Genomic DNA, 24,797 nt, shown 5'->3' with positions numbered 1-24,797 from the left:
GCTGTCACAGACTGTGGGTATAAGAGCTTTATATTAAACAACAGCAGAAGGAGTAAAACAGTATCATTTAGACACTGGCAAGGTAAGGGATAAGTCTTGCCAGTGTACTACTTTATAACACTAGCATTAAACTCTTTCCCCCGATATTCAAAACCATTTGACCGGCCAGGATCAGCACCTGGCCAGTTAAATGGCACTTAACAGGCTATTCAGCGATAATCAGTAGGGGATAGCCGGTTACCTCCTGCTGAATATTCCTGGTTAGCGCCTAGGGGATAATTGGTTATATTGCACGATATAGCTAGCTATTCCCAAATATTCAATTCATATCCGGCTATTGTAAGTAGCCACATTGGGTTGCTTAAATAGCTGGTATATATTTAGCCGGTTTAAAGTTAACTGGCTATCTTTGAATACTGATTTAGCTGGCTAGAAATAAACCAGATATTCAATGGCGGTCACCAGAAATGACCTGGCATTAAATATATGGGCTGACTTCCAAATGTGGGAGTTAGCCGGGCTCTCTCCTGGTGTCTGAATATTGGCCCCTTTATCATTATTTGGCATGATAACTCAGTGTTAGAGGATCATTTGTGCGGAACTATGTTTAATCAGAAAATATGAGACAGTGAAAGCAGATAAATGGAAATAGCTTAAATGCCAAAATAGATGGGGAAAACTATGATTTTTCTACAGAGGTTTGATTCGGGAGAAAAATCGCTGCTTAAAACCGCTGAAAGTTAAGTGTTATGATTATAATACATTTCGATGTTAAGATTTGAGGAAGACTTATTGGAAGATGTTGATTTATGAAGAGAGCTTTATGAAAAAGTGAATTATAAATTCTTGAAAAAAATAGATCGCTATAGGAAAAAAGCAAACGGGTGGATCAATGACGATGTGAACAACACCACTAAAAATGTTGGAACAAGTTTCCTGGAAGGTGTATGTTGTCAAACAAAATTCTGAGGATCCCCGTTCATCAAATAATGTTGAACTATGAATGAAGGTATACTTTAGCTAGAATAGTGGTAGCATTGACTATCTGTGAATATAATATGATAGAGTGTTTGAGATAAGATTAAAATAGGGTATAGGAATTGATGGGCATCTCTAGCGTTTAGTGCACTCTTATTTTTAGCACGTGCTAAAAATGGTAGCGAGCCTTTGTAAAAAGACCCCTATCCACCTTATTTTTGAAAGAGAAAGATGCCCATATTTCGACCCAAATCGGGAGAGGAGCGTCTTTCTCCCGTGGGTGCCCAAATTGGTATAATCGAAAGCTGATTTTGGGCGGCTTCAACTGCAATCTGTCGCGGAAACGGCCAAAGTTGACGGGGCGTGTCAGGCGTGGTGAAGGCAGGACTGGGGCGTGTTTATCGGCTGAGGAGAGATGGGCGTCCTCGGCCGATAATAGAAAAAAGAAAGGTGTTTTTAGCGCGAATTTGGGTCACTTTTTTGGACCCTTTTTTTCACGAACAAGTCCCAAAAAAGTGCCCTAAATGACCAGATGACCACCGGAGGGAATCGGGGATGACCACCCCTGATTCCCCCAGTGGTCACTAACCCCCTCCCACCCAAAAAAAAAGAACTTTAAAAACTTTTTTTTCCAGCCTGTATGCCAGCCTCAAATGTCATACCCAGCTCCATCATAGCAGTATGCAGGTCTCTGGAGCAGTTGTTAGTGGGTGCAGTGGACTTCAGCCAGGTGGACCCAGGCCCATCCCCCCACTACCGATTACACTTGTGCTGGTAAATGGGAGCCCAACAAACCGCCCCCAAAACCCACTGTACCCACATCTAGGTGCCCCCCTTCAGCCATAAGTGCTATGGTAATGGTGTAGAGTTGTGGGGAGTGGGTTTTGGGGGGGATTTGGGGGGCTCAGAACCCGAGGGAAGGGAGCTATGTACCTGGGAGCAATTAATGAAGTCCACTGCAGTGCCCCCTAAGGTGCTCGGTTGGTGTCCTGGCATGTGAGGGGGACCAGTGCACTACGAATCCTGGCCCCTCCCATGACCCAATGCCTTGGATTTGTTCGTTTTTGAGCTGGGCACCTTCGGTTTCCATTATCGCTGAAAACCATACCGCCCAGCTCAAATCCGCACAAATCCGATGCATTTGGCTGGCACAAACCGTATTATCGGAAAAAAGATGGACGCCCATTTTTTTCGAAAATACGGTTTGTCCCGCCCCTTCACGTACCTGTTCTCGGAGATAGACGCCTATGGAGATGGGCGTTCACGTTCGATTATGCCCCTCCATGTGTCCTCGGGTCATCTAAATGGGGGCACCCAATTATAAAGTTGCCTCTATAGAGTGCAGACTGGTATAAAGCACATAATTTCTTCTTAGGAAAGGGTACAGTACTTCTGCAGCAAACAACCATTACTTGTTAAACTTCCTTATAACCTCCCCTGATCAGTTTATCAATCACTATTGATGCAGATACAGATAATGAAACTGATGACTTTTCATTGACTACCTTTATTTTAGGGTGCTGATGAGTACATGGGCCGTTGTATCTGTAAGCCAAGTCTGGAGCGCTCCCCCAGGTTGTCCTGGTATCCAGTTATTAGGGGAAATAAAAATGCAGGAGAACTACTTGCTGCTTTTGAACTTATTAAAAGGGAGAAGGTAAGAAAAATACCATTCCAATGACAAATGTTTGCTACAGTCACTTCAGATGCAGGATTTATTATAGCAAGTTGGAAACCAGTTCCTATTCTGTAATGGTCATAGATAGATTGGCTACAAACAAGTACAGAAGAGAATCTAATAATGTAACAGTTGTATAGTCAAGGTGTTGTAGGTATAACCTTCTGCCAAAACCAGATTTTTTTAAAGTCCAAGTAGAAAGGAGGCACAGAGAAATCTGTAATTTGCTTTCTTAATGTGGCTACAAATTTTGCAAGATAACACAAGAGCATTGATTACATGTGTCTCTTCAAGTGGAATTTCCTTTGAGCATGCAATGCATTTGGTACTCAGGTATAAAATGACTCCAGTCATAAGTATATGAAATAGATTAACCTATAGTGGATCAAAGAGGCATTAAAAATGTCCCATTATCCATGTTAAACTTTACAATATAACTATTCGAAATAAAATTCATTATGCACAATTGTTGTGACTATACTTTTACTCTGATGCTAAGGTGGTCTTATACCAGAATGCACTAAGTTTTTGTGTGCTAATTGTTGGATCATGCCCTGCATGTCCTCAGCAGATACCACGCTGAAAAGTTCATTAGCGTGTGTATATTCTTTTGTCAATTAGCGCAAAAGCACTAAATGGTCCCACGTTAACAGCTCAAGTTACAGTTAGCACACTGTAACTACCATATGCCAACTATAAAATGAAGTCCCAGCCTATTCTCTACCCACTGCCCATCCCTTATGATAACATATGGTTAATGCATGAATATGCATGCCCTAACTCACACGACATGAATTTGTGTGTTAATAGCTTTTTACACCTTAGTAAAAGGGCCCCTAAGACTTAGTTCATGCTAGTTTCTAAAAAGGAAATAATTCAGTTCAGCATAAGCAGATAACTTTGGCACATCCTGGAGCCACTGCAGTTTACGCAAATTTTTTCTGTTCTAGTCTTACCAGTGCAGAAAACCGCCTAGAACAGGAAAACTGTGAGCAAAAGCACTGTGATAAAGTATAGTGCAGTGGGGGTACACAAATCGCTGGCAAAGAACTGAATAAAAAAATAGCTCCTACTGTAAAAATCTGTGCAGAAACTTAGTGCATAGACCTCTATCATATCTCCCCTCAGCTGTCTGTTCTGCAAGCAGAAGAGCCTTATCCTCATTCCCTCACAGAGAAGTTGTCCCATCCCCTTTAGCCTCCTCTGCACACTGAGCAAAGAGCTTAAATGTATCATCAACGATGATACCTAGATCCTCTTACTGGGTGGTGACTTCTAATGTGGAGCATTGCATCATGCAACTATAGTTTTGGTTCCTCCAATAGCATTCCAAGGGCAAGGTGGTGGGGGCGGTCCGCCCTAGCAGGCAGCAAGGGGGTGCACAGAGCAGTCGTATGGCTGTCAGCTCCTATGGTTCTCTGCCCCCCCTCTGATGTTACTTCATATTCTGGGGCAGGGGACTAGCAGGGCCATCAGCTGTGTGACTGCTCTGTGCACCCCCAGGTGGTGAGGATGATGGAAAGGGAGAAAGGGAAATGGGACTTGATACACCGCCTTTCTGTGGTTTTTGCAACTACATTCAAAGTGGTTTACATATTATATACAGGTACGTATTTTGTACCTGGGGCAATGGAGGGTTAAGTGACTTGCCCACAGTCACAAGGAGCTGCAGTGGGAATCGAACCCAGTTCCCCAGGATCAAAATCCGCTGCACTAACCACTAGGCTACTCCTCCATGATGTGCTTCGGGGGGGGGGGGGGGGGGGGGGGGGGGGTGTGAATGAGCTTCAGAGGGGGGGTGATGTGCTTTGGGGGGGGGGGGAGGAAGGTGATGCACCGGAGGAGAGGGCATAGCAGCAACCCATCCCAGGTGGCAGCCAACCTAGGTACGCCACTGGGTTCCTCTTTCCTGCATGCATCACTTTGCAATTGCTTACATTAAATATGTGCCATTTGGATGCCTAGTCTTGTAAGGTCCTTTTGCAATTTTTTACAGTGCTCTTGATTTAACAACTTTGAATTACCTTGTGTCATCAGCAAATTTAGGGGCCCTTTTACAATGCCTTGGTAGAGCTACTGCAGTGTTGGCGCACTCCAATCTGGAACTACTGTCGCGACAGATAATTTATATATTTTTTTGCACTGGGGGTATACCTGGTGGTAATCAGGCAGTACGGTGCACCTCCTAAATAGGTGGCAGTAAGGGCTCCCCCAGAAATGGCTGTGTTGTAAGTGTGCACTTACTGCACAGCCATTTATTTTGCCTCTTACCGGCTGCGGTAAAAGGGGCTTCATTGCATGGCAAATCCACATGCTGATGCTACCGCAGGGCCCCTTTTTCCGCAGCTTGATAAAAATTGCCCTTAATCACCTTACTCATTATTCCCATTTTTAGATTATTTATGAATATGCTAAACAAGTGTGCCCGGTTGGTGTCCTGGCATGTACGGGGGACCAGTGCACTACGAATCATGGCCCCTCCCACTACCAAATGCCTTGGATTTGTTCGTTTTTGAGCTGGGCACCTTCGGTTTCCGTTATCGCTGAAAAACGAAACCGCCCAGCTCAAATCCGCACAAATCCGATGCATTTGCCCTGCACAAACCGTATTATCGAAAAAAAGATGGATACCCATTTTTTTCAAAAATACGGTCTGTCCCGCCCGTTCACGTACCCATTCTCGGAGATAGACGCCCATGGAGATGGGCGTTCGCGTTCGATTATGCCCCTAAATATCACCTTTATCCACATGCTTATTCACCCCTTCAAAGAAATGTTACAGATTGGTGAGGCAAGTTTCCTTGGCTCAATCCTTGTTGGGTATGTCCCTTTAATCCATGCCTATGTATATGCTCAGTAATTTTGTTCGTAATACTAGTCTCTACCATTTTGCCCAGCACTGATGTCAGGATCACTGGTCTATAATTTCCCGGGTCACCTCTGGAACCCTTTTAAAAATTAATGTTGCATTGATCACCCTCCAATTTTCCAATACCATACTTGATTTTTAAGATAAATTACATATTATTAATAATAGCTCTGCAAGCTATTTTTTTTTTAATTCTGTCAGTACTCTGGGATGCATATCTTCAGGAACAGATGATTTGCTACTCTTTAGTTTGTCAAATTACCCCATTACACCTTCTAGGTTTACAGAGATTTGTTTCAGTTCCTCTGACTTATAACCATTAAATACTATTTCTGCCATGTATCTCCACCACATCTTCCTCAGGGAAAACTGAAGCAAAGAGTTCCCTTTTTACCCTTTGGTCATCTAGCGGTCCAATGGATTCTTTTACTGGCTTCTTGCTTCTAATATACCCTCCCCAAAAATTATTCTGCCTTTTTGCCTACAAGGCAAGCTTCTTTTCAAAGTTTCTCCTTGCCTTCCTCATCAGCGCTTTACATTTGGCTTGCCAATCCTTATGTTCCTTTTATCTTCAGTCAGATCCTTCCATTTTCTGAAGGATTTTCTTTTAGCTCTAATAGCTTTCTTCACCTCACTTTTTAACCATGTTGGCTGTCATTTGGCCTTCCTTTCTCCTTTTTAAATATATGAAATATATCTGGTCTTGGCTTCCAGGATGGTATTTTTGAACAGCATCCACGCCTCATGTAAATTTTTGCCCTAAGCTGATAATCAAATAAATGTAACCTTGATCCGTGATCCTTCTGCCATATTCTGAATGATTCTTTTTTAGCACTAACAGCCCCCTTCACCTCACTTTTTAACCATGTCAGCTGCTGTTGGCTTTTCTTCTGCCTTTTTTTAATATGTAGAATACATCTGGTCTGGGCATCCAGGATAATATTTGTGAACAGCATCCACACCTGTTGTAAATTTTTGCAGCTGTTTCTCTAGGATTTTTTAAATTGTTCTCCTAAGTTTAACGTGGAGGGGCATAATCGAACGCGAACGCCCATCTCCATGGGCGTCTATCTCTGAGAACGGGTACGTGAAGGGTGGGACAAACCCTATTTTCAAAAAAATGGTCGTCCATCTTTTTTCCGATAATACGGTTTGTGCCAGCCAAATGCATCGGATTTGTGCGGATTTGAGCTGGGTGGTTTTGTTTTTCAGCGATAATGGAAACCGAAGGCATCCAGCTCAAAAATGAACAAATCCAAGGCATTGGGTCGTGGGAGGGGCCAGGATTCGTAGTGCACTGGTCCCCCTCACATGCCAGGACACCAACCGGGCACCCTAGGGGGCACTTTTACAAATTAACAAAAAACAGTAAAAGAGCTCCCAGGTGCATAGCACCCTTCCCTTGTGTACTGAGCCCCCCAAATCCCTCCAAAACCCACTGCCCACAAGTCTACACCATTACCATAGCCCTAAGGGGTGAAGTGGGCACCTACATGTGGGTACAGTGGGTTTTGGTTTTTTTTTGGAGGGCTCAGCATTAACCAGCACAAGTGTAACAGGTAGGGGGGATGGGCCTGGGTCCACCTGGCTGAAATCCATCCACTAACAACTGCTCCAGGGACCTGCATACTGCTGTGATGGAGCTGGGTATGACATTTGAGGCTGGCATACAGGCTGGGAAAAAAGTTTTTAAAGTTGTTTTTTTTGTGGGAGGGGGTTAGTGACCACTGGGGGAGTCAGGGGAGGTCATCCCCGATTCCCTCTGGTGGTCATCTGGTCATTTAGGGCACTTTTTTGGGACTTGATCGTGGAAAAAAAGGGTAAAAAAAAAAGTGACCTAAATTCTCGCTAAAAACAGCTATTTTTTTTTCCATTATCGGCGAAAGCCGCCCATCTCTCCTCGGCCGATAACCATGCCCCAGTTCCGCCTTCACCACGCCTCCGACACGCCCCCGTCAACTTTGGCCGTTTCCGTGACGGAGTGCAGTGAAGATGCCAAAATCGGCTTTCGATTATACCGATTTGGGCGCCCACGGGAGAAAGACGCCCCATCTCCCGATTTCGGTCGAAATATGGGCATCTTTCTCTTTAGAAAATAAGCTGGATAGTCTCCTTTATGAAAGTTAAATAGGAACATAAGAGTAGCCATACTGGGTCAGACCAGTGGTCCATATAGCTCAATATCCTGTTTTATAAACAGTGGCCAAGCCAGGTCACAAGTACCTGGCAGAAACCAAATCATGGCAACACTCCATTTTACAAATTCCAGGGCAAGCAGTTGCTTCCCCATGTCTGTCTCAATAGTAGACTATAGACGTTTCCTCCAGGAACTTGTCCAAAACCCAGATACACGTAGCTGCTGTTACCACCTCTTCCGGCAAAGAGTTCCATAGCTTAACTATTCGTTGCGTGAAAAATATTTCCTCCTATTTGTTTTGGAAGTATTTCCATGCTAACGTATTGGTTTTCCTGTGTGTATGATTATTAAATCTAATCTGATCATGTTATGATCACTGTTGGGAAGTGGCCCCAGCACCATTACTTCTTAAACAGATCATACAGTCCACTATGGACTAGATCTATAACTGTTCTCTATGTTGTTGGATCCTGTTCCATAAAGCAGTCCTTGATTGCATCTAGGAACTTTATGTCCCTAGTATGCCCCAATGTTACATTAATCCAGTCAATATCGGGATAATTGAAATCACCCATTATTATTGTGTTACCCAGTTGGTTAGCCTCCCTAATTTTTGATAACATTTCTACATTAGTCTGTTCATCCTGGCCAGGTGGATGGTGGTACACTTCTATTACTATCCTTTTCCCCTTTACGTGTGGAATTTCTATCCGTAAGGATTCTAAGATGTGTTTCTGTCCTGCAGAACTTTTAGTCTATTTGATTCATGGCCCTCTTTAACATATAATGCTACCCCTCCACCAGTTTGATCTTCCCTATCACAGTGATATAATTTATACCCTGGTATGACAGTGTCCCATTGGTTATGTTCCTTCCACCAGGTTCAGAGATGCCTGTTATATCTACCTTTTCTATGGTGCTACTTGACATATGCAGTGCTGTACACATTATGGGGGTCTTTTACAAAGGCGCACTAGTGTTATTAGCACGCACTAATGACTAGCACATGTTAACACTAGAGACGCCCATCTCTAGCGTTTAGCACACACTTAATTTTAGCACCTGCTAAAAAACAATAGCACGTCTTTGTAAAAGGGGCCCTATATACAGGCACTTTCTCTGACTCTAGTAGGCTTACAATCTAAGTTTTTGTACCTGGAGCTGTGGAGGGTTGCGACTTGCCCAAGGCCATAAGGAGCCGAATCCAGGTTGCCAGGATCAAAGCCTGCCATGCCCACCACTAGACATCTCCTCCACTCCGCTTTTCATTTAGTGCAATGTCTTCTAACTCTCCCAAATGGGCACCATTGCAGCACCCTGACTCCTTAGCACATAAGCACCACCATACTGGGAAAAGACCAAGGGTCCATCAAGCCCAGCAACCTGTCTCTGACAGCGGCCAATCCAGGCCTCAAGAACCCGGCACCCCCCCCCCCCCCCCAAAAAAAAAAAATTAATACTGTTCAATGGACATTCCTTCAGGAATCTGCCCAAACCCCCCTTAAACTTGATCCTCCTGCCCTCTGGATACTTCCAGTATCTCACCTTGACTCTCAGGAGCCCCCTGACCCCCACAAATGCCTTGGTGGTCTGCAATCATCTGGACCTCCCACCACGAATATTTTCCCTGGTGGACGAAGTGACCCCTTGCACCTCCATCCCATTCCCTTACCACATTCTCTCTCATAAAAGGGGTCCAAGTGGACCACTCCATGCCCTTCCGAATCCCTCTAATGCACTCAGAACCCCCCCCCCCCCCCATGTACCTTCAACATTGGAATGCAGGAGTGTTCCCCTCTTGCAGTGTATCTGTATTAAATTCAGATGCATATTAATGCATTGACACCATTACTACTACTAGTAAATCTACCTTACATATGAGGCAACAATTTGACAATGCGAGTCGGATCTCTTTTTCAGCCCTCATGTTTGCAAACAAGTAAAGCACTATAAGAAAATCAACCAGACAAGTGGTCTTCTGTCTGACAAGCATCTTAACTTTGCCAGAATCACCATGGAACAGGATTTTCTTCTCTTCAACAAATTCTGACTATGAATTCTTGAGGCATAAACACTGGACCATTCCAAAACCTCAGATCTGGGAAACCTAGCAGCAGGAGATGTGTATGCCAAGCATCTTTCTTTCATATCCAAACAAGTAATATCTGAGATAGGACTTGAAATAAAGCTGTTCTTCTGAGTGCTGCGGGGTTAGCTACAGTCATATGTTTACTAGTATTTTTATTACCACTCACAGATACATTTTAAATATATTGCCTAGTCAAGTCATTTGAGATTGTCCAGATAATTCATTTATACTAATTGATGCAAAAATGTAGACATTACATTGCTGAACTCCAGTGACTTGCAAAATTGTGAAAATTTAGGGAACCTACGCTATAAGACTATCTTGACAATTTAATTTTTTTTTAGAATATAATGACTGAAATTTGCCTGGTTTGAACTGGGATTGAAGGGATCGATATTCAAAAGGGTTTAACCAGGCTGTACAGGCTCCTGCCCGGTTAAATTCTGCTGAGCTGGCCATCTTTCAGCTGCACTTCAACTGCACTACTCGTATAATATTGCCTGTAACCACAACAGCACTAGTTCCTGTGTGATCTAGAGGCAGAGCTGGCACTTAACTGGTTATCAGCGATATTCAGTCCATTAACTAGTTAAGGGGTCCTTTTACTAAGCCGCGATGGGCATGTTTTTTTGGCGCACACCGGGCCATTTTTTACTGTGTCTGGGAAAAACAACATTTTTTAATGGGCTGGGAAATGGGTGTGCACTAAAATTAAAACTAGCGCACGCCTATTTACGGCCTGAGCCCTTAACCACCACCCATTGATCAGTAAGGGCTCACGCGCTGCACACGTGGTAACTTCAGCACACGCCAACTGCCAATTACCGCCGGAAACGCCTTGCGGTAGAAAATTAAAAAAATAATTTCGACCGCCGGAATGAGCTTGTGCCAAATCCAAAATTACCGCCTGGGGGCACGCTAGCCTGGCATTAGTCCTGTTTGTGGCGTGCACTACACGTGTGTAGGCCATCCCACGGCTTAGTAAAAGGGCACCTAAGTAAGTGGATAAAGTTAGGACAGCAAAAAGGCTTAACTTTATCCACTGAGCTAACCAGGCATTGGTTTGAATATCAGCTGGTTCCTGGTTAACATCTGGACACAGTCCATCAGTGAATATCTAGTCTTACTTCAGCCCATTACTGTCAGCGGGTTAAAAACCACTGACTACCATGTGCTGAATATTGGGCCTGAAATGTTTTATGCATCCTTATTTTTGAGGTAGAGCTTCTAACAGACTAAAGGGCCAATATTCAGCACACGAGAGGCAGGCTGTCTATGTCCTGTGGTCAGTGTTGAGCCCAGATATTCAATGCTAGGCCGTTTCTGTTGACCAGCATTGAATATCTGGGTTTTTTTCAGCCACTATAAACATAACCATCTAAGATAATATTCAATGCTGGCTGATTGAATTTATAGTGGCCAAAGATAGGCCTGCTATTTCGGTGGCCCAGTTTGGCCACTTAACTTGGCAGGCGAAGTGCTGAATATTCGCAGACAGCCGGTTATATTATGCGATATAACTGGGTAGCCACTATGGACGAGATTCTATATATGGCGCCTAAAAAATTGGCGCTGAAATCAGCACCTACTAAATGTATTCTATAATCGGCGCCTAGATTTAGGTGCTGATTATAGAATATGCCTAGTTCATATTTCAGCACTGATATCTGCGCGCATCCATTTACACCAGTGAAAACCTGGTGTAAATCTCAGTGCATAGATTAAGTCACACTGGGCCATATTCTATAACTAGACACCTAAATTTTGGAACGCCCATGAAATGCCCATTTCCTCACCCATAAACATGCCCATTTTTGACTGCACACGTTAGAAGTTCGATGCATATCATTACAGAATATGCTTAGCGAGTTATGCGCCTAAATTCTAATCAGTGCAATTAGTGCTCATTATTGCTTGTTCAGCCAATTAAGTTACGTGCAGTGTTATAGAATCCGCGCCTATTTTGGTGCCTAAATCTAAGCACACTATATAGAACCGAGGGTATGTGCTGACCACGAATATTCAGTGGGAGATAATCTGTCTCTTCCGCTGAATATTTGTGGATATGTGCTATTTAACCGACCAGGAGCCGTTCCTGGCCGGTTAAATCGTGCTGAATATCGACTGGTAAAATTTACTGTTACTGTTAAGTTTAGTGTCCAAGAGCAAGCCAGTATCATAAGTGATATGTCTCTGAATGTTTTGCTTGCATGTTTACTGAAAGTATAACACTACAACCTAGTCCACTGCCCTTTGACAATTCCTTAATATTTCAAATGTCAGCACCCTTAATACTTCACACCTGATGTGTGAAGTGTTAAGATGTTGATATTCCATCCTTGCCTGAAGTTCTGATGTTGAAGGCAATGCTAGATCCACTTCTACATGACATCTGTTGACCACATATTTTTGCATATCCTCTACTGGCACTGAAAATCATGATTCAAAAAATCTAGAGGAAAAGCCATTCTCTATTCATCAAGATTAATCATTAGCTTGTAAGCCATGTCTTCCATGACTCATATCACCCTTCCAAGGAAAGAACACATGAATTTCATGATGGGTCGGAACACAGCTCCATTAAGCCCGTTTTGAACAGTGACCACTCCAATTCACAAGTACCTGAGAGTATCCCAAAATGTAGATGTATTCTGTGTTGCTTATCCCCAGGAATAAGCATTGACTTTCCCTAAGTCTATCTTTTAAATAACTATTTATGAACTTTTCTTCCTGGAACTTGTCAAAACCTTTTTTTTAAACTCAGCTATGCCAAGTGCTTTTACCACACCACCTGGTAATGAATTCCAGAGCTTTAACTATGTAGATCACAGAAGAAAGAGGGATATGTTTGAGATAGTGAGATGGATACATATAGTGTGAAGGAAGAAGAAGCATAAAGAGGAAGATTGAGGATGGAAAAGGGAAAGTGGATGGGATTTGATACACTGCCTTTCTGTGGTTACTTATTTTGTACCTGGGGCAATGGAGAGTTAAGTGACATGCCCAGAGTCACAAGGAGCTGCAGTGGGAATTAAACCTGTTTCTTCTTCCTCTCAGTACACCTCACTAACCAGTAGGCTACTCCTCCACTCGGAAAATGAAATACAGATGGGAGGATGGAAGGGGAGGAGGACATAGCTTGGACAGAGAATGAGGTAGATGATGATTGGGATGAGGAAAAGACAGCTGGAGGGCTGGGGTAAGAGGCAGATGGAGAGACAAGAAAGGGAGATGGAGGAATAACTAGGAAGATGAAGGAACAGAAGGCAGTGAAGGACGGTGCAGAAGATGACTGATAAATGTGAAAAGAATTTAGGGCTTCTTTTACAAAGCTACAGTACTGATCCCCCTTGTGGCAAATGCAATGAAGCCCATAAGAACTGAATGGGCTTCATTGCATTTGCCGCCCGGGAATCAGTACCACCGCTTTGTAAAAGAAGCCATTAGTGATTTGCTTTCATTTCAAATTAAACAGGAAATTTTAACTAAATTTCCTGTTTCATTTCAATTTATTTTCAAAATGAATGAAAGAAAAATGAACAAAATTACATTCATTTTTTCATCCGTTTCATTTTACAAAATTGGGTGAATTTATGCTGACTCCCCCCCTCCCCACTTTCCTGAAACCTCTCCCCCATCAGTTCCCCTTTTTATCCTCCTTGTCATTTACTATAGCAATTTCTATTCACAGGATGGGAGCAATCCCTGATTATGGTTACAGTTCAGATCTTTCTAGTTCATGGTTAATAGAACAGTTTTTGTTTATGTGTCTAGAATTGTAAAATAAAATTTGAATTTAGTTTTGGCAAATCTAAATGTGCATAACTTCCTCTCTGTTCCTGCAACCTGGACATTACTGTGCTATTGTTTTGTACTGCTGATATAAAATAGTGTGAAGACTGAATTCAGAACAGTTCGGGTTCTTTAATCTTTTCAATGGGTATCATCTAATAAGACTGCTGCATTAAAGAAAATGATAGTTATAAATGTGTTCAAAGCAACATTGCAGTCTTTTTTTCACTAGTTATTGATTTTACTTTTTATTTTGTTTCTGTGTTCCTTAGCCGGCCATCCACCATATCCTGGCTTAGAGGTATGATTTTTATTTATAAGAACTGCAGAATAGAATTACTAGACCAATATTCACAGGAATTTACTGTTACCTGTGTAAATCACAGAATTAATATTAGTGACACTAGCAAGTACATTAATTTAAATGCTGGTGCCAGGATTTAAATGAATGCATATATTCAGTGAATTCCCAGTGGCACTGAATATTACATGTGAAAGCAGATTTTGGGAAAAAAATGTACAAATCAGAATTAAGACATCCAGGTGAGAGAATGTGTCAAATTCTGGTAGTATTTTAGTAAGGATCTGCTGACCTAGGGTGTAGTTATCAATGTGGGCTCCCATTAAGATGTGTTATTTTACCACTAACTTGTCCTATTTTAGCACAGGTCTCATTTTAAGCAATGAGACCTAATTACTAATTACTGGGGTAAACAGTAAAATATTATTTTAACAGTAGCCCCACCTTGATATGTCCCTGTTTAGAATGTTTTCTACATAAATGCAGGAGTGAATGTGTATGTGCCAGGGCCGCTGAGAGAATGGGCCGGGCCCGGGGCAAGGCTGCCCCCGAGGCCCCGCCGCCGCCCCCCAAGGTCATCGTCATCGCTGCCCCCTCCGTCCACCACCGGGCCAGGCCCCCCTGAATTCAAATCATAGTGCCTCACCGCTACCTCGCTCCGTGTGAAAGAAGTGCAGCAGCGGCAGTCTTCAGATCGCCTCCCTTCGAGCCTTCCCTCCCTGTGTCCCGCCCTTGCGCAAGTTATTGTAGACGAGGGCGGGATACAGGGAGGGAAGGACCGAAGGGAGGCAATCTGCAAACTGCCGCTGCTGCGCTTCCTTCACACAGAGCAAGGTTGAGGTGAGGCGCTATGATTTGGACGGAAGGGGGCGGGTGGAGGGGACTGCGGCACCGGGCCCCCCTTGGAGGCCCGGGCCCGGTGAATTTTGTCCCCCCTGCCCCCCTCTCGGGGCCCTGGTATGTGCCAGCTACATGTGGCAGGAGCAGCCATTTTATAATTGTCAACATCTAATTCATCAATGGGGCAGCATAGCAACATACACATCTAGGTGTCAGCACTTAGGGGCCCTTTTACTAAGCCGCGTAAGCCCAATGTGTGCCAAAATGGATTTACCGCAGGGCTACAGCGTGGCCCTTGCAGTAGTTTCATTTTTGGCATGCATGTGCTATGCTGGTCCCAAAAATATTTTTTATTTTCTTGCACGCGTCAGCTACACGTGCCAAGTGGCATTTGGCGCTCGTAGGTCATTACCACCTGGTTACCGCATGAGACTTTACCACTAGGTCAATGGCTGGCGGTAAGGTCTCAGACTCAAAATGGACGCATGGCAATTTTGATTGCCGCACGTCCATTTTTGACAAAAATTAAAAAAGGACTTTTTTACAGGTGTGTTGAAAAAATGGATTGGCGCCCGGCCAAACCCGCTCCTACACTATGACAAGCCATTTTTCAGCACACCTTAGTATAAGGACCCCTTAAATCCAAAGGTTACTACTCCATCCTCATCCTCCTCGACCTATCTGCCCGCTTTTGACACTGTCAATCACAATTTATTTCTTGACACACTGTCCTCTTTTGGGTTCCAGGGCTCTTGTCCTCTCCTGGTTCTGCTCCTATCTCTCCCATCGTACCTTCAGAGTGCAGTCTCATGGTTCGTCCTCCACCCCTATCCCGCTCTCTGTTGGAGTTCCTCGGGGATCTGCTCTTGGACCCCTTCTTTTTTTCAATCTAAACCTCTTCCCTGGGCTCCCTGATCTCATCTCATGGTTTTCTACTATCATCTTTAGCTGACGACACCCAGCTTTATCTCTCCACACCAGACATCACTGCGGAAACCCAGGCCAAAGTATCGGCCTGCTTATCCAACATTGCTGCCTGGATGTCCAACCGCCACCTGAAACTGAACATGGCCAAACCGAACTTATTGTCTTCCCACCCAAACCCACTTCTCCTCTCCCTTCACTCTCTATCTCAGTTGATAACACCCTCATCGTCCCTGTCTCATCTGCCCGCAACCTCGGTGTCATCTTCGACTCCTCCCTCTCCTTCTCTGCGCATATCCAGCAGATAGCCAAGACCTGTCGCTTCTTCCTCTATAACATTAGCAAAATTCGCCCTTTTCTCTCTGAGCACACCACCCGAACTCTCATCCACTCTCTCATTACCTCTCGCTTTGACTACTGCAACCTACTCCTCACTGGCCTCCCACTTAGCCATCTATCCCCCCTTCAGTACGTTCAGAACTCCGCTGCACGTCTTATCTTCCGTCTCGACCGAAATACTCATATCACCCCTCTCCTCAAGTCACTTCACTGGCTTCCGATCAGGTACCGTATACAGTTCAAGCTTCTCCTACAAATGCACTCGATCTGCAGCCCCTCCTTACCTCTCAACCCTCATCTCCCCTTACGTTCCTACCCATAACCTCCGCTCTCAAGACAAATCTCTCCTTTCAGTACCCTTCTCCACCACCGCCAACTCCAGGCTCCGCCCTTTCTGCCTCGCCTCACCCCATGCTTGGGACAAACTCCCTGAGCCCATACGCCTCCATGCCCATCTTCAAATCATTGCTCAAAGCCTTCGGCACCTAACCACTACACCTCTACTCAGGAAATCTAGACTGCCCCAACTTGACATTTCGTCCTTTAGAATGTAAGCTCCTTTGAGCAGGGACCATCCTTCTTTGTTAATTTGTACAGCGCTGCGTAACCCTAGTAGCGCTCTAGAAATGTTAAGTAGTAGTAAGATGTATGTTGGTATTTTAGAACATAGACATGTAAGTGCTGACAAATAGATATTTATGTCTGCAATTTTGGAGACGTACTTGTCTACATTTTCCCAGTTAGGTACAGGGACCCTGTCATTCAGCACAAACAATTAGGGGATTAAGGGGATGACCTCACCTAATTCATGCATTAGAGTGCTCTGCCCAAAACTAGAACTTTTCTAAAATCTAGATGTGCCCTGGGGGGGGTGGGGGGCAGCTGTAAATCACAAGATTGTTTTTCATGACCATACACATGTAATATAATAAGAACATAAGAGTTGTGGTCAATCTAGCCCAGTATCCTGTTTCCAACAGTGGCCAGTCCAGGTCACAAGTACCTGGCAGAGTCCCCAAAAGTAGCAAAATTGCATGCTGCTTAACCTCAGGGATAAACAATGGCTTTCCTCAGGTCTTCCTTAATAATGGTTTCTGGACTTTTTCCATCAGGAATTTTTCCAAACATTTTTTTTAACGCAGTTACATTAACTGCTTTTACCACTTGCTCCAACAATGAATAAAGCTTAACTATATGTTGAGAGAAAAAATATGTTTTCCTATTTATTTTAAATGTGCGACTATGTAACTTCATGGAAGGTCCCCTAGTCTTTGTATTTTTTTGAAAGAGTAAACAATCAATTTGCGTTTACCCATTCCACTCAATTCAGTGTTATATAAACCTCTATTATATCCCCCTCAGCCACCTCTTCTCTAAGCTGAGGAGTCCTAACCTGCATAGTCTTTCTTTGTATCTTTTCCAGTCACATTATGGGGTTTCATTTTTGAAACAGAAAAACATCCAAAAGCGGCACAAAATGGCAGATGGACATTTTTCTTGCAAAAACGTCCAAATCATAATTATCAAAACACATTTTTCTCTGTGGTTTGTCTGCAGTGTGTCCAATTTACAAGAGGGTGTGTTGGGGCGGTATTTGGGTGTTCCCACAACTTGGACGTTTTTCTGCCATAATGTAACAAAACAAAAATGTGCAGGGCTAAAAATTTGACGTTTTGGTCTGGACCTGTTTCAGGTATGATTAAGTCATAGAAAGGTGCCCTGAATGACCAGATTACCACAGGAGAGATTAAGGCATTACTCCCCCAGTGGCCACTGACCCCCCCCCCCCCACTTCCCAAAGATGTGAAAGAAACAGTACATACCAGCCTCTATAACAGCTCCAGATATCACAGCCAGTCCTATTACATCAGCAAGGAGGTCACTGAATTAGCCTAGTAGTCAGTGCAGTGCACTGTAGAGAAGGGGACTCTGTCCCTTATGGCACCATAACTGTTACACTTGAAGTGGAAAGTGTGAGCCTTCCAAACCCACCAAAAACCTACTGTACTCACATATAGGTGACAGTTGCAGGCATAAGGGCTATTGTAGTGGTGTATAGTTGGTTATAGTAGGTTTTTGGTAGGTTTTGGAGGACACCCCATACAATATAAGAGGGTAACGGTAAGATGTGTACCTGGAACCATTTATGTGAAGTCCACTGCAGCTCCTCCTAGGGTGCTCTCCTGTTCTGCTGGAATGTCTGTGTGGCCAGTCTACTAAGAATTCTGGCCCCCCTCAATACGTCCCAATGGCTTGTTTTTATGCTTTTTTCCATTGGATATATTTTTCTTAAAGGTCAGAAAAGAAAAACACACTGAGCACAAAAGGGGAGATTCTATATGTGGTGCCTGGAAAATCTGTGTGGAAATCATTTTGCCTAAGTGTATTCTATAAGATTTAGGCACGGTATATAGAATAAATTTAGTTGATATACAGTGCCTAAAACTACACACTTCCATTTACACCAATGAAAACATGGTGTAAATCCCTGCATGTAGATTTACGTGAACTAGGCCATATTCTATAACAATGCATCTAAATTTGGGAACACCCATGAAATGCTTGTTTCCCCGCCCATAGCCATGCCTCTTTTGAACTGTACACTTTAGAATTTAGGCGCAGGTCATTACAACCTATGCTTAGTGAGTTATCCGCGTAAATGTAATTATTGCCAATTAGTGCTCATTAATGCTTGTTAAGTGCTGTTAACAATGCTGATTGCAAGTTAAGCCAATTAAGTTACACGCATTGTTATGTAATATGCTTAGATTTTGACACGGAATGCTAGACGCGATATATAGAATCCGGCAGAAATGTGTAAAACATCTAGGATATGGCCATTTTCAAAACAAAAAGATAGACATTTTTCAGGTTCAAAAAAGGTATGTTCGCTACTTGATTTTTGGACATTTTAGCAAAATGTTGAAAATGCCCCTTCACATCTTTTTGAGATGTGATGATCAGAACTGCAGGGAATACTCAAGATGTGGTCCCACCTTGGAGCCATACAGATGCATATAATATTTTTTTCTAGTCCTTTCCTAATAATTCTCTTTGCTTTTTTGGCTGCCATTGCACACTGAGATTTCAAAGTATTGTCCATAATGACACCTAAACCCTTTTCCTCGGTTGCGACTTCTAATGTGGATACCTAGCGTCATGTAGTTATAATTTGGGTTATTCTCTCAATGTGTATCAATTTGCTCTTGTGCATATTAAATTTCACCTGCAATCAGATACTCAGTTTTCCAGCCTCCCAAAGTCCTTCTGTAGTTTTACGCAGACTACATGCAATTTAACAACATTTAATAGAATTGTGTATCTGCAAATTTGGTCACCTCACTCATTGTCTCCATTTCCAGATCATTATATTTGCCTTCCTCTAGTTAAATAATTGACCATTTAACCCAACGCATCATTTTCTACTTTTAACCAGTTCCCAGTCAACAACAGAACATTTCCTTCTACCCCATGGCTTTTTAAATTTTCTCAGGAGTCACTCATGAGGGACTTTGTCAAACATTTTCTGAAAATCAACATACACATCAATATGCTCATCTTTATCCACAAGTTTACATGCCTTCAAAAAATATAGCAAATGAGGCAGCTCTTCTCTGTGTTCATGATAGTTCCTACCAATTTGCCTGGCACTGACATCAGGCTTACTGGTCTGCAGCTTACTGGATCATCCCTGGAACCCTTTTTTACATTAGCTACCTTCCATTCATTAGGTAACTTGGTAATTTTAGTGACAGGTTACAGATTACCAGTAGTAGATCAGTGTGGCGAAACAGGGAATTTTCCTGCTTGTAAATTGTATAGCTATTTTTTATATGTGCATTTCCATTGTTTGGCTAGCAGATGGTGCCTGTCCTATGTTTGTAAAGTTGTTATAGAAGTGACAGTTTCTTCTTCTTCCCTAAGTTGAGGAGAAGTAACCTGTACTGCTGTTGTCAGCAGCCCCTCAGTGTTTATGCTCTGGGCTTTGATTGAATCTGCTGGAAATCTTTAGTCTTAGAGTGGGAGTGTGGAAGGTCTACAGACCTCTATACTGAGACTCTGTTCAAAGACTGGGCAGTTAATTTTCCTGAACTCCCCAGGTACTACTCAGGTAGTGAATAAGTGTTTATTAGTTTAGTATTAATTCCTGTTTAATTTACCTGTTATTGTCTGCTAATTATACCCTATTCATCCGTTCACTGTTCTAAGTTGTTATGATAATAAATCAGTTCATTTATTAGCTCTGTTTGTCCTGGACTGACTAAGAATCCTGATGTTTGTGTTTTGGGTCTGTGGGGTGCTTTCTAGAAAATATGGGACTCCTGGAAGTGTCCCTTAAAAACTACTGGGGAATTAAGTGGGGGTGGAAGACTCGCCCAAAGGCAAGTGTAACCTGGCAGGTGGGAGGAAGGGTATGCCAGAGTAGTGCACATGCACAAGTGGTAGTGGGCCTGAGCAGTGCTGATATAGACCATCTAGGTGAATGCAGGTTTAGCTCCAGGTGGGTGCTAGGCATTCTATGACAATCAGCAATTTTATTTTGAGTTCTTTCAGTGCGGTGAGGTTTATACCATCCAATCCAGGTGATTTGCTGCCCTTTAACTTGTCAGTTTGGTATATTACATCTTCCAGAGAGATGAATATATAGTGAGATTTCTTTTAGTTCCTTCATGTCATCACCCTTAATTGTCATTTCTGGCACAGGTGTATCTTTCTTACATCCTCTTCACCGCCAACTCCAGGCTCCGCCCTTTCTGCCCTCGCCTCACCCCATGCTTGGGACAAACTCCCTGAGCCCATACGCCTCCATGCCCATCTTCAATCATTGCTCAAAGCCTTCCGGCACCTAACCACTACACCTCTACTCAGGAAATCTAGACTGCCCCAACTTGACATTTCGTCCTTTAGAATGTAAGCTCCTTTGAGCAGGGACCATCCTTCTTTGTTAATTTGTACAGCGCTGCGTAACCCTAGTAGCGCTCTAGAAATGTTAAGTAAGATGTATGTTGGTATTTTAGAACATAGACATGTAAGTGCTGACAAATAGATATTTATGTCTGCAATTTTGGAGACGTACTTGTCTACATTTTCCCAGTTAGGTACAGGGACCCCTGTCATTCAGCACAAACAATTAGGGGATTAAGGGGATGACCTCACCTAATTCATGCATTAGAGTGCTCTGCCCAAAACTAGAACTTTTCTAAAATCTAGATGTGCCCTGGGGGGGGGTGGGGGGCAGCTGTAAATCACAAGATTGTTTTTCATGACCATACACATGTAATATAATAAGAACATAAGAGTTGTGGTCAATCTAGCCCAGTATCCTGTTTCCAACAGTGGCCAGTCCAGGTCACAAGTACCTAGCAGAGTCCCCAAAAGTAGCAAAATTGCATGCTGCTTAACCTCAGGGATAAACAATGGCTTTCCTCAGGTCTTCCTTAATAATGGTTTCTGGACTTTTTCCATCAGGAATTTTTCCAAACAAAGACCATAGCAAAGAATTCATCTGGGGGGGGGGGGAGTTATTAAGATGAATTAGGAAAATAACACACATATTGGCCCCATAACATGACTTAAAGGGCGCTAACAAAGGTTGTCTTACCTTAAAGCGATGATCGTTAGGTCATCATGGATGCAGGATGTGCAATGTTAAAGCATATTTGGTTTGTTAGCATACCTTAAAAATTACTGTGCGCTAATTTGATTTAACACAGATCAATTCAATTTGTGTAAGTTAAAATGTTCTAAAAAAAGTGGTAAAAATTAATTAAAGGGAATATGTGAAATTAACTAATGAAAAAATCTGAAATTAGGAAATAAACCCCAAAATGAATTGAAATCAAATCAAAAATATTTGCTTTGTGCACATCCTTCATGCACACTATCAGAGAGATGATAACAATTATCATTAATAAAATAATAATGAAGCTTATAATTAAATCAAACATATAATACATTGAAATACAAATACTCAAAAACATAGGTATGTGTTTATGTAAGTAAAGCTTCATTATTTACTTTATTTTTTTTTACTCCCACTTTTTTTATTCTGCACTTGTATAATTTCAACTGGGTACTCCTGTGTTGTTTATGTTTGCAATTAAAACTATAGGAGAGGCATTTGGGTTTTGTAATACTTGCCACATTCTTCCTGTTACTTTGTGTGTCAAGAATTGGCAAGCTTTTAACTTAAATAAAAGTCATGAACTTTATTAAAGTTAAAAATTGGGTATAAAAAAAGAGCTGGAAAGCTTATCTTGAGTAATCATAGATACATTTCTAGCAAAAACAAAAAACAGTTGTTTATTTTCCTAATTTGAACGGTTGTTTCTTTTCCTAATGTGAACTCTTTTCTCGTAGATGTGAATATTTAAAACAGAAATGCGTAAATGTTATTTAATTTTGAGTTCATTTGTATTATGCATTAATAAACACTTCTTTATTTTTGTTGTCCTTTTCTCTCCATAGTGCACAACATAGGGACCTGGATGAGGTAAGGATATTCTAATTTTAAATATGTACTTAAAATGAAATATAATAAATAAGTGTTATAGTTTGACAGAAGCAAGGTTCTGAAAGATTCTAAGAAGCAGGACTTACCCAAGAGACCATTCTTGGTGTAATAAACCATCTAGTTGATATTCAGGCAGTCGTGGTCAGCGCTTTTTAAAACCCTGACTGCACTGGGCAGAATTAGCCCCAGATATTCAGAGTCAGGCCAGTCGAAGTACCGGCATTGAATATTTGGAGCTAGTTTCTTATGTGCTGGCTATCAAAAATTGTGCAGGTCCCAGCCAGTATTCAGCTGAATATTAGCTGGGACACGCATAAGGCATGCAGGTGACCTCTGCACCCCCGATTCTGATTCCCTTCCCTCCCAATCCCCCACGAAACATCTAAAGAACCCTCTGATCCTCCTTGCCTCTCTCCTCTACCCCCCGCTTTGAGGTCATTACCGCCCGGTTTACCGCGTGAGTCTTTACCGCTAGGTCAGTGGGCTGGCGGTAAGGTCTCAGACCCAAAATGCATGTACGACAATTTTCATTTTGCCGCACGTCCATTTTTGGCAAAAATTTAAAAACGGCCCTTTTAGAGGTGCGCTAAAAAATGGATTGGTGCGCATCCAAAACCCGCACATACACTACCACAAGCCATTTTCAGCGTGCCTTTGTAACTTCAACCTGCTTGGATCAATATCAATAGTAAAAACAACAAGCAGTTAAGAAATCGCTTTTGGCAGAATGGCTATGAGATACATCTCTGGACTTGAAGATCTTGTCTAAGTCCTTCATTACCATTCTGTCAAGTGATTTTTCAGTAGCTGCTTTTGCCAAACTGGTTTATGGTGTATTACATTTTTACTATATCATCTTTTGCAATCGCATCAAAGTGGTTTACAATTAAAATAAACAAAAAAGTTGAGAAGCACAATGTGGTAGGAAACAGAACTCCATTGTGAAACTAGGACAGATAAGATCAGTATGAGAAAGCATAGCACAAAGAGAGAATATTCTACTAGAAGGGGATGCCAGGCCACAACCCCGGATTGCTGTACAGCCTAGAGGTTAGAAACTTAAAGCCATTTCAAATAGTGAGTTTTAAGGGCACTTTTGAACTTGGTTTGACCAGCTTCAGTGTTGAAAGTTGATGGAAGGGAAATCCAGAGGGAAGCAGCAAGGTAAGAGAAAACAGATTGGTGAGTGACTCGAGCCAACTTGGGAACATGAAGGGAGTGTGAGAAGGAACTCAGATAAGGACTTTAGATAGCGGGTCAGTCTGTAAGGAGCTGTAGCGGAGGCTAGGTATGGGGGGGGGGGGGGGAGTCCTGTGAACACGGCACTACTGGATCAAAATGAAAATTTTGAACTACCAATAATGGTTCATGAGAAGCCAGTGAAGTTGGAAGGGGTAGGACAATAATATTTTTCCCTCTAGACTATGATGATAGCCCACATAACTTGACTTTTAATTTCTAATGCAAGGTAGTTATATGGAGCTATTTGAGAGAAAGATATAGAATTGACATCCACCAGACATTAGTTTGTAATTTTAAGAAAATCTTTATACTTTGTAGGAGATATTCAGTTTTCTTGCTGAAACAAACTTTGTGAGTTGATTATAATTATGTTCCCTTTTTTTCTCCTACTTCTGCCATTTGCAAACTCATTATAATTATGTTCCTTTTGTTTCTCCTGCTTCTGCCATTTTGGGATTGGCGATCAATAGCTCTGCACTCCTGGCTTCTTCACCGAGGGGCTTCATGAATGGGTATTTACCTTACAAATCTTATATCTATCTTTCTCATGTAAATTTATAATTATGGCTTCCATTTTTAGGTAGAAATAAATACAATTACAGAATCTATTCCATATTTTGTAGCAAGTGTACTTGATCCTACAAATCAAGCACTTCCGAACACTTTTTTTCCTTATTCTAGCTAGTTTCAGTATTAAAATTTGCAGTTCTTTCATTATGACCTGAAATTGGCATGTTGTCCAAGAAGACACAGCTAGAGTGGAGATTTCTAATAGAGCTGGCCCTGAAAGGCTTACCCTGATTAATATCAGCAAACTAGTGATTATTAAATATTGTTCCCCAGACTTTACCTGCTTATATGCAATATAAGTTAAGTACTTCCCTGATGGATTGTTTGAGGATGTATGAAAAGTTTTAACACATGTGCAGTATAATTTCATTGATAGTCTTTCATCCAGCAGTAATATGATTCAAAAACATTTTGATTACGTTTGCAATTTTATAAACAGATCTTTCTTGAATAAATATATAAAAATATATGCTTCTGTTAGTAAATTTTCCCTGATACTTGGAGGTTTTATATGTCATAATTTT

The 24,797-nt window shown here is 42.2% G+C and overlaps 1 protein-coding gene across 1 annotated transcript in view; it reads left to right on the top strand.

The window, feature by feature from the left end:
• The window catches only part of DYSF (dysferlin), a 591,346-nt gene that overhangs the window by 384,880 nt on the left and 181,669 nt on the right, over positions 1-24,797 (top strand). Inside the window, exons 34-35 of the mRNA XM_030190967.1 lie at positions 2,495-2,635; positions 13,816-13,834. Of these exons, the coding sequence (XP_030046827.1) occupies positions 2,495-2,635; positions 13,816-13,834 (160 nt within the window). The remainder of the gene's footprint in view (positions 1-2,494; positions 2,636-13,815; positions 13,835-24,797) is intronic.

Source organism: Microcaecilia unicolor, chromosome 2 (assembly GCF_901765095.1).
Source record: "Microcaecilia unicolor chromosome 2, aMicUni1.1, whole genome shotgun sequence".
Lineage (NCBI taxonomy): Eukaryota > Metazoa > Chordata > Amphibia > Gymnophiona > Siphonopidae > Microcaecilia > Microcaecilia unicolor.
This window is presented reverse-complemented; position numbering and strand designations above follow the sequence as displayed.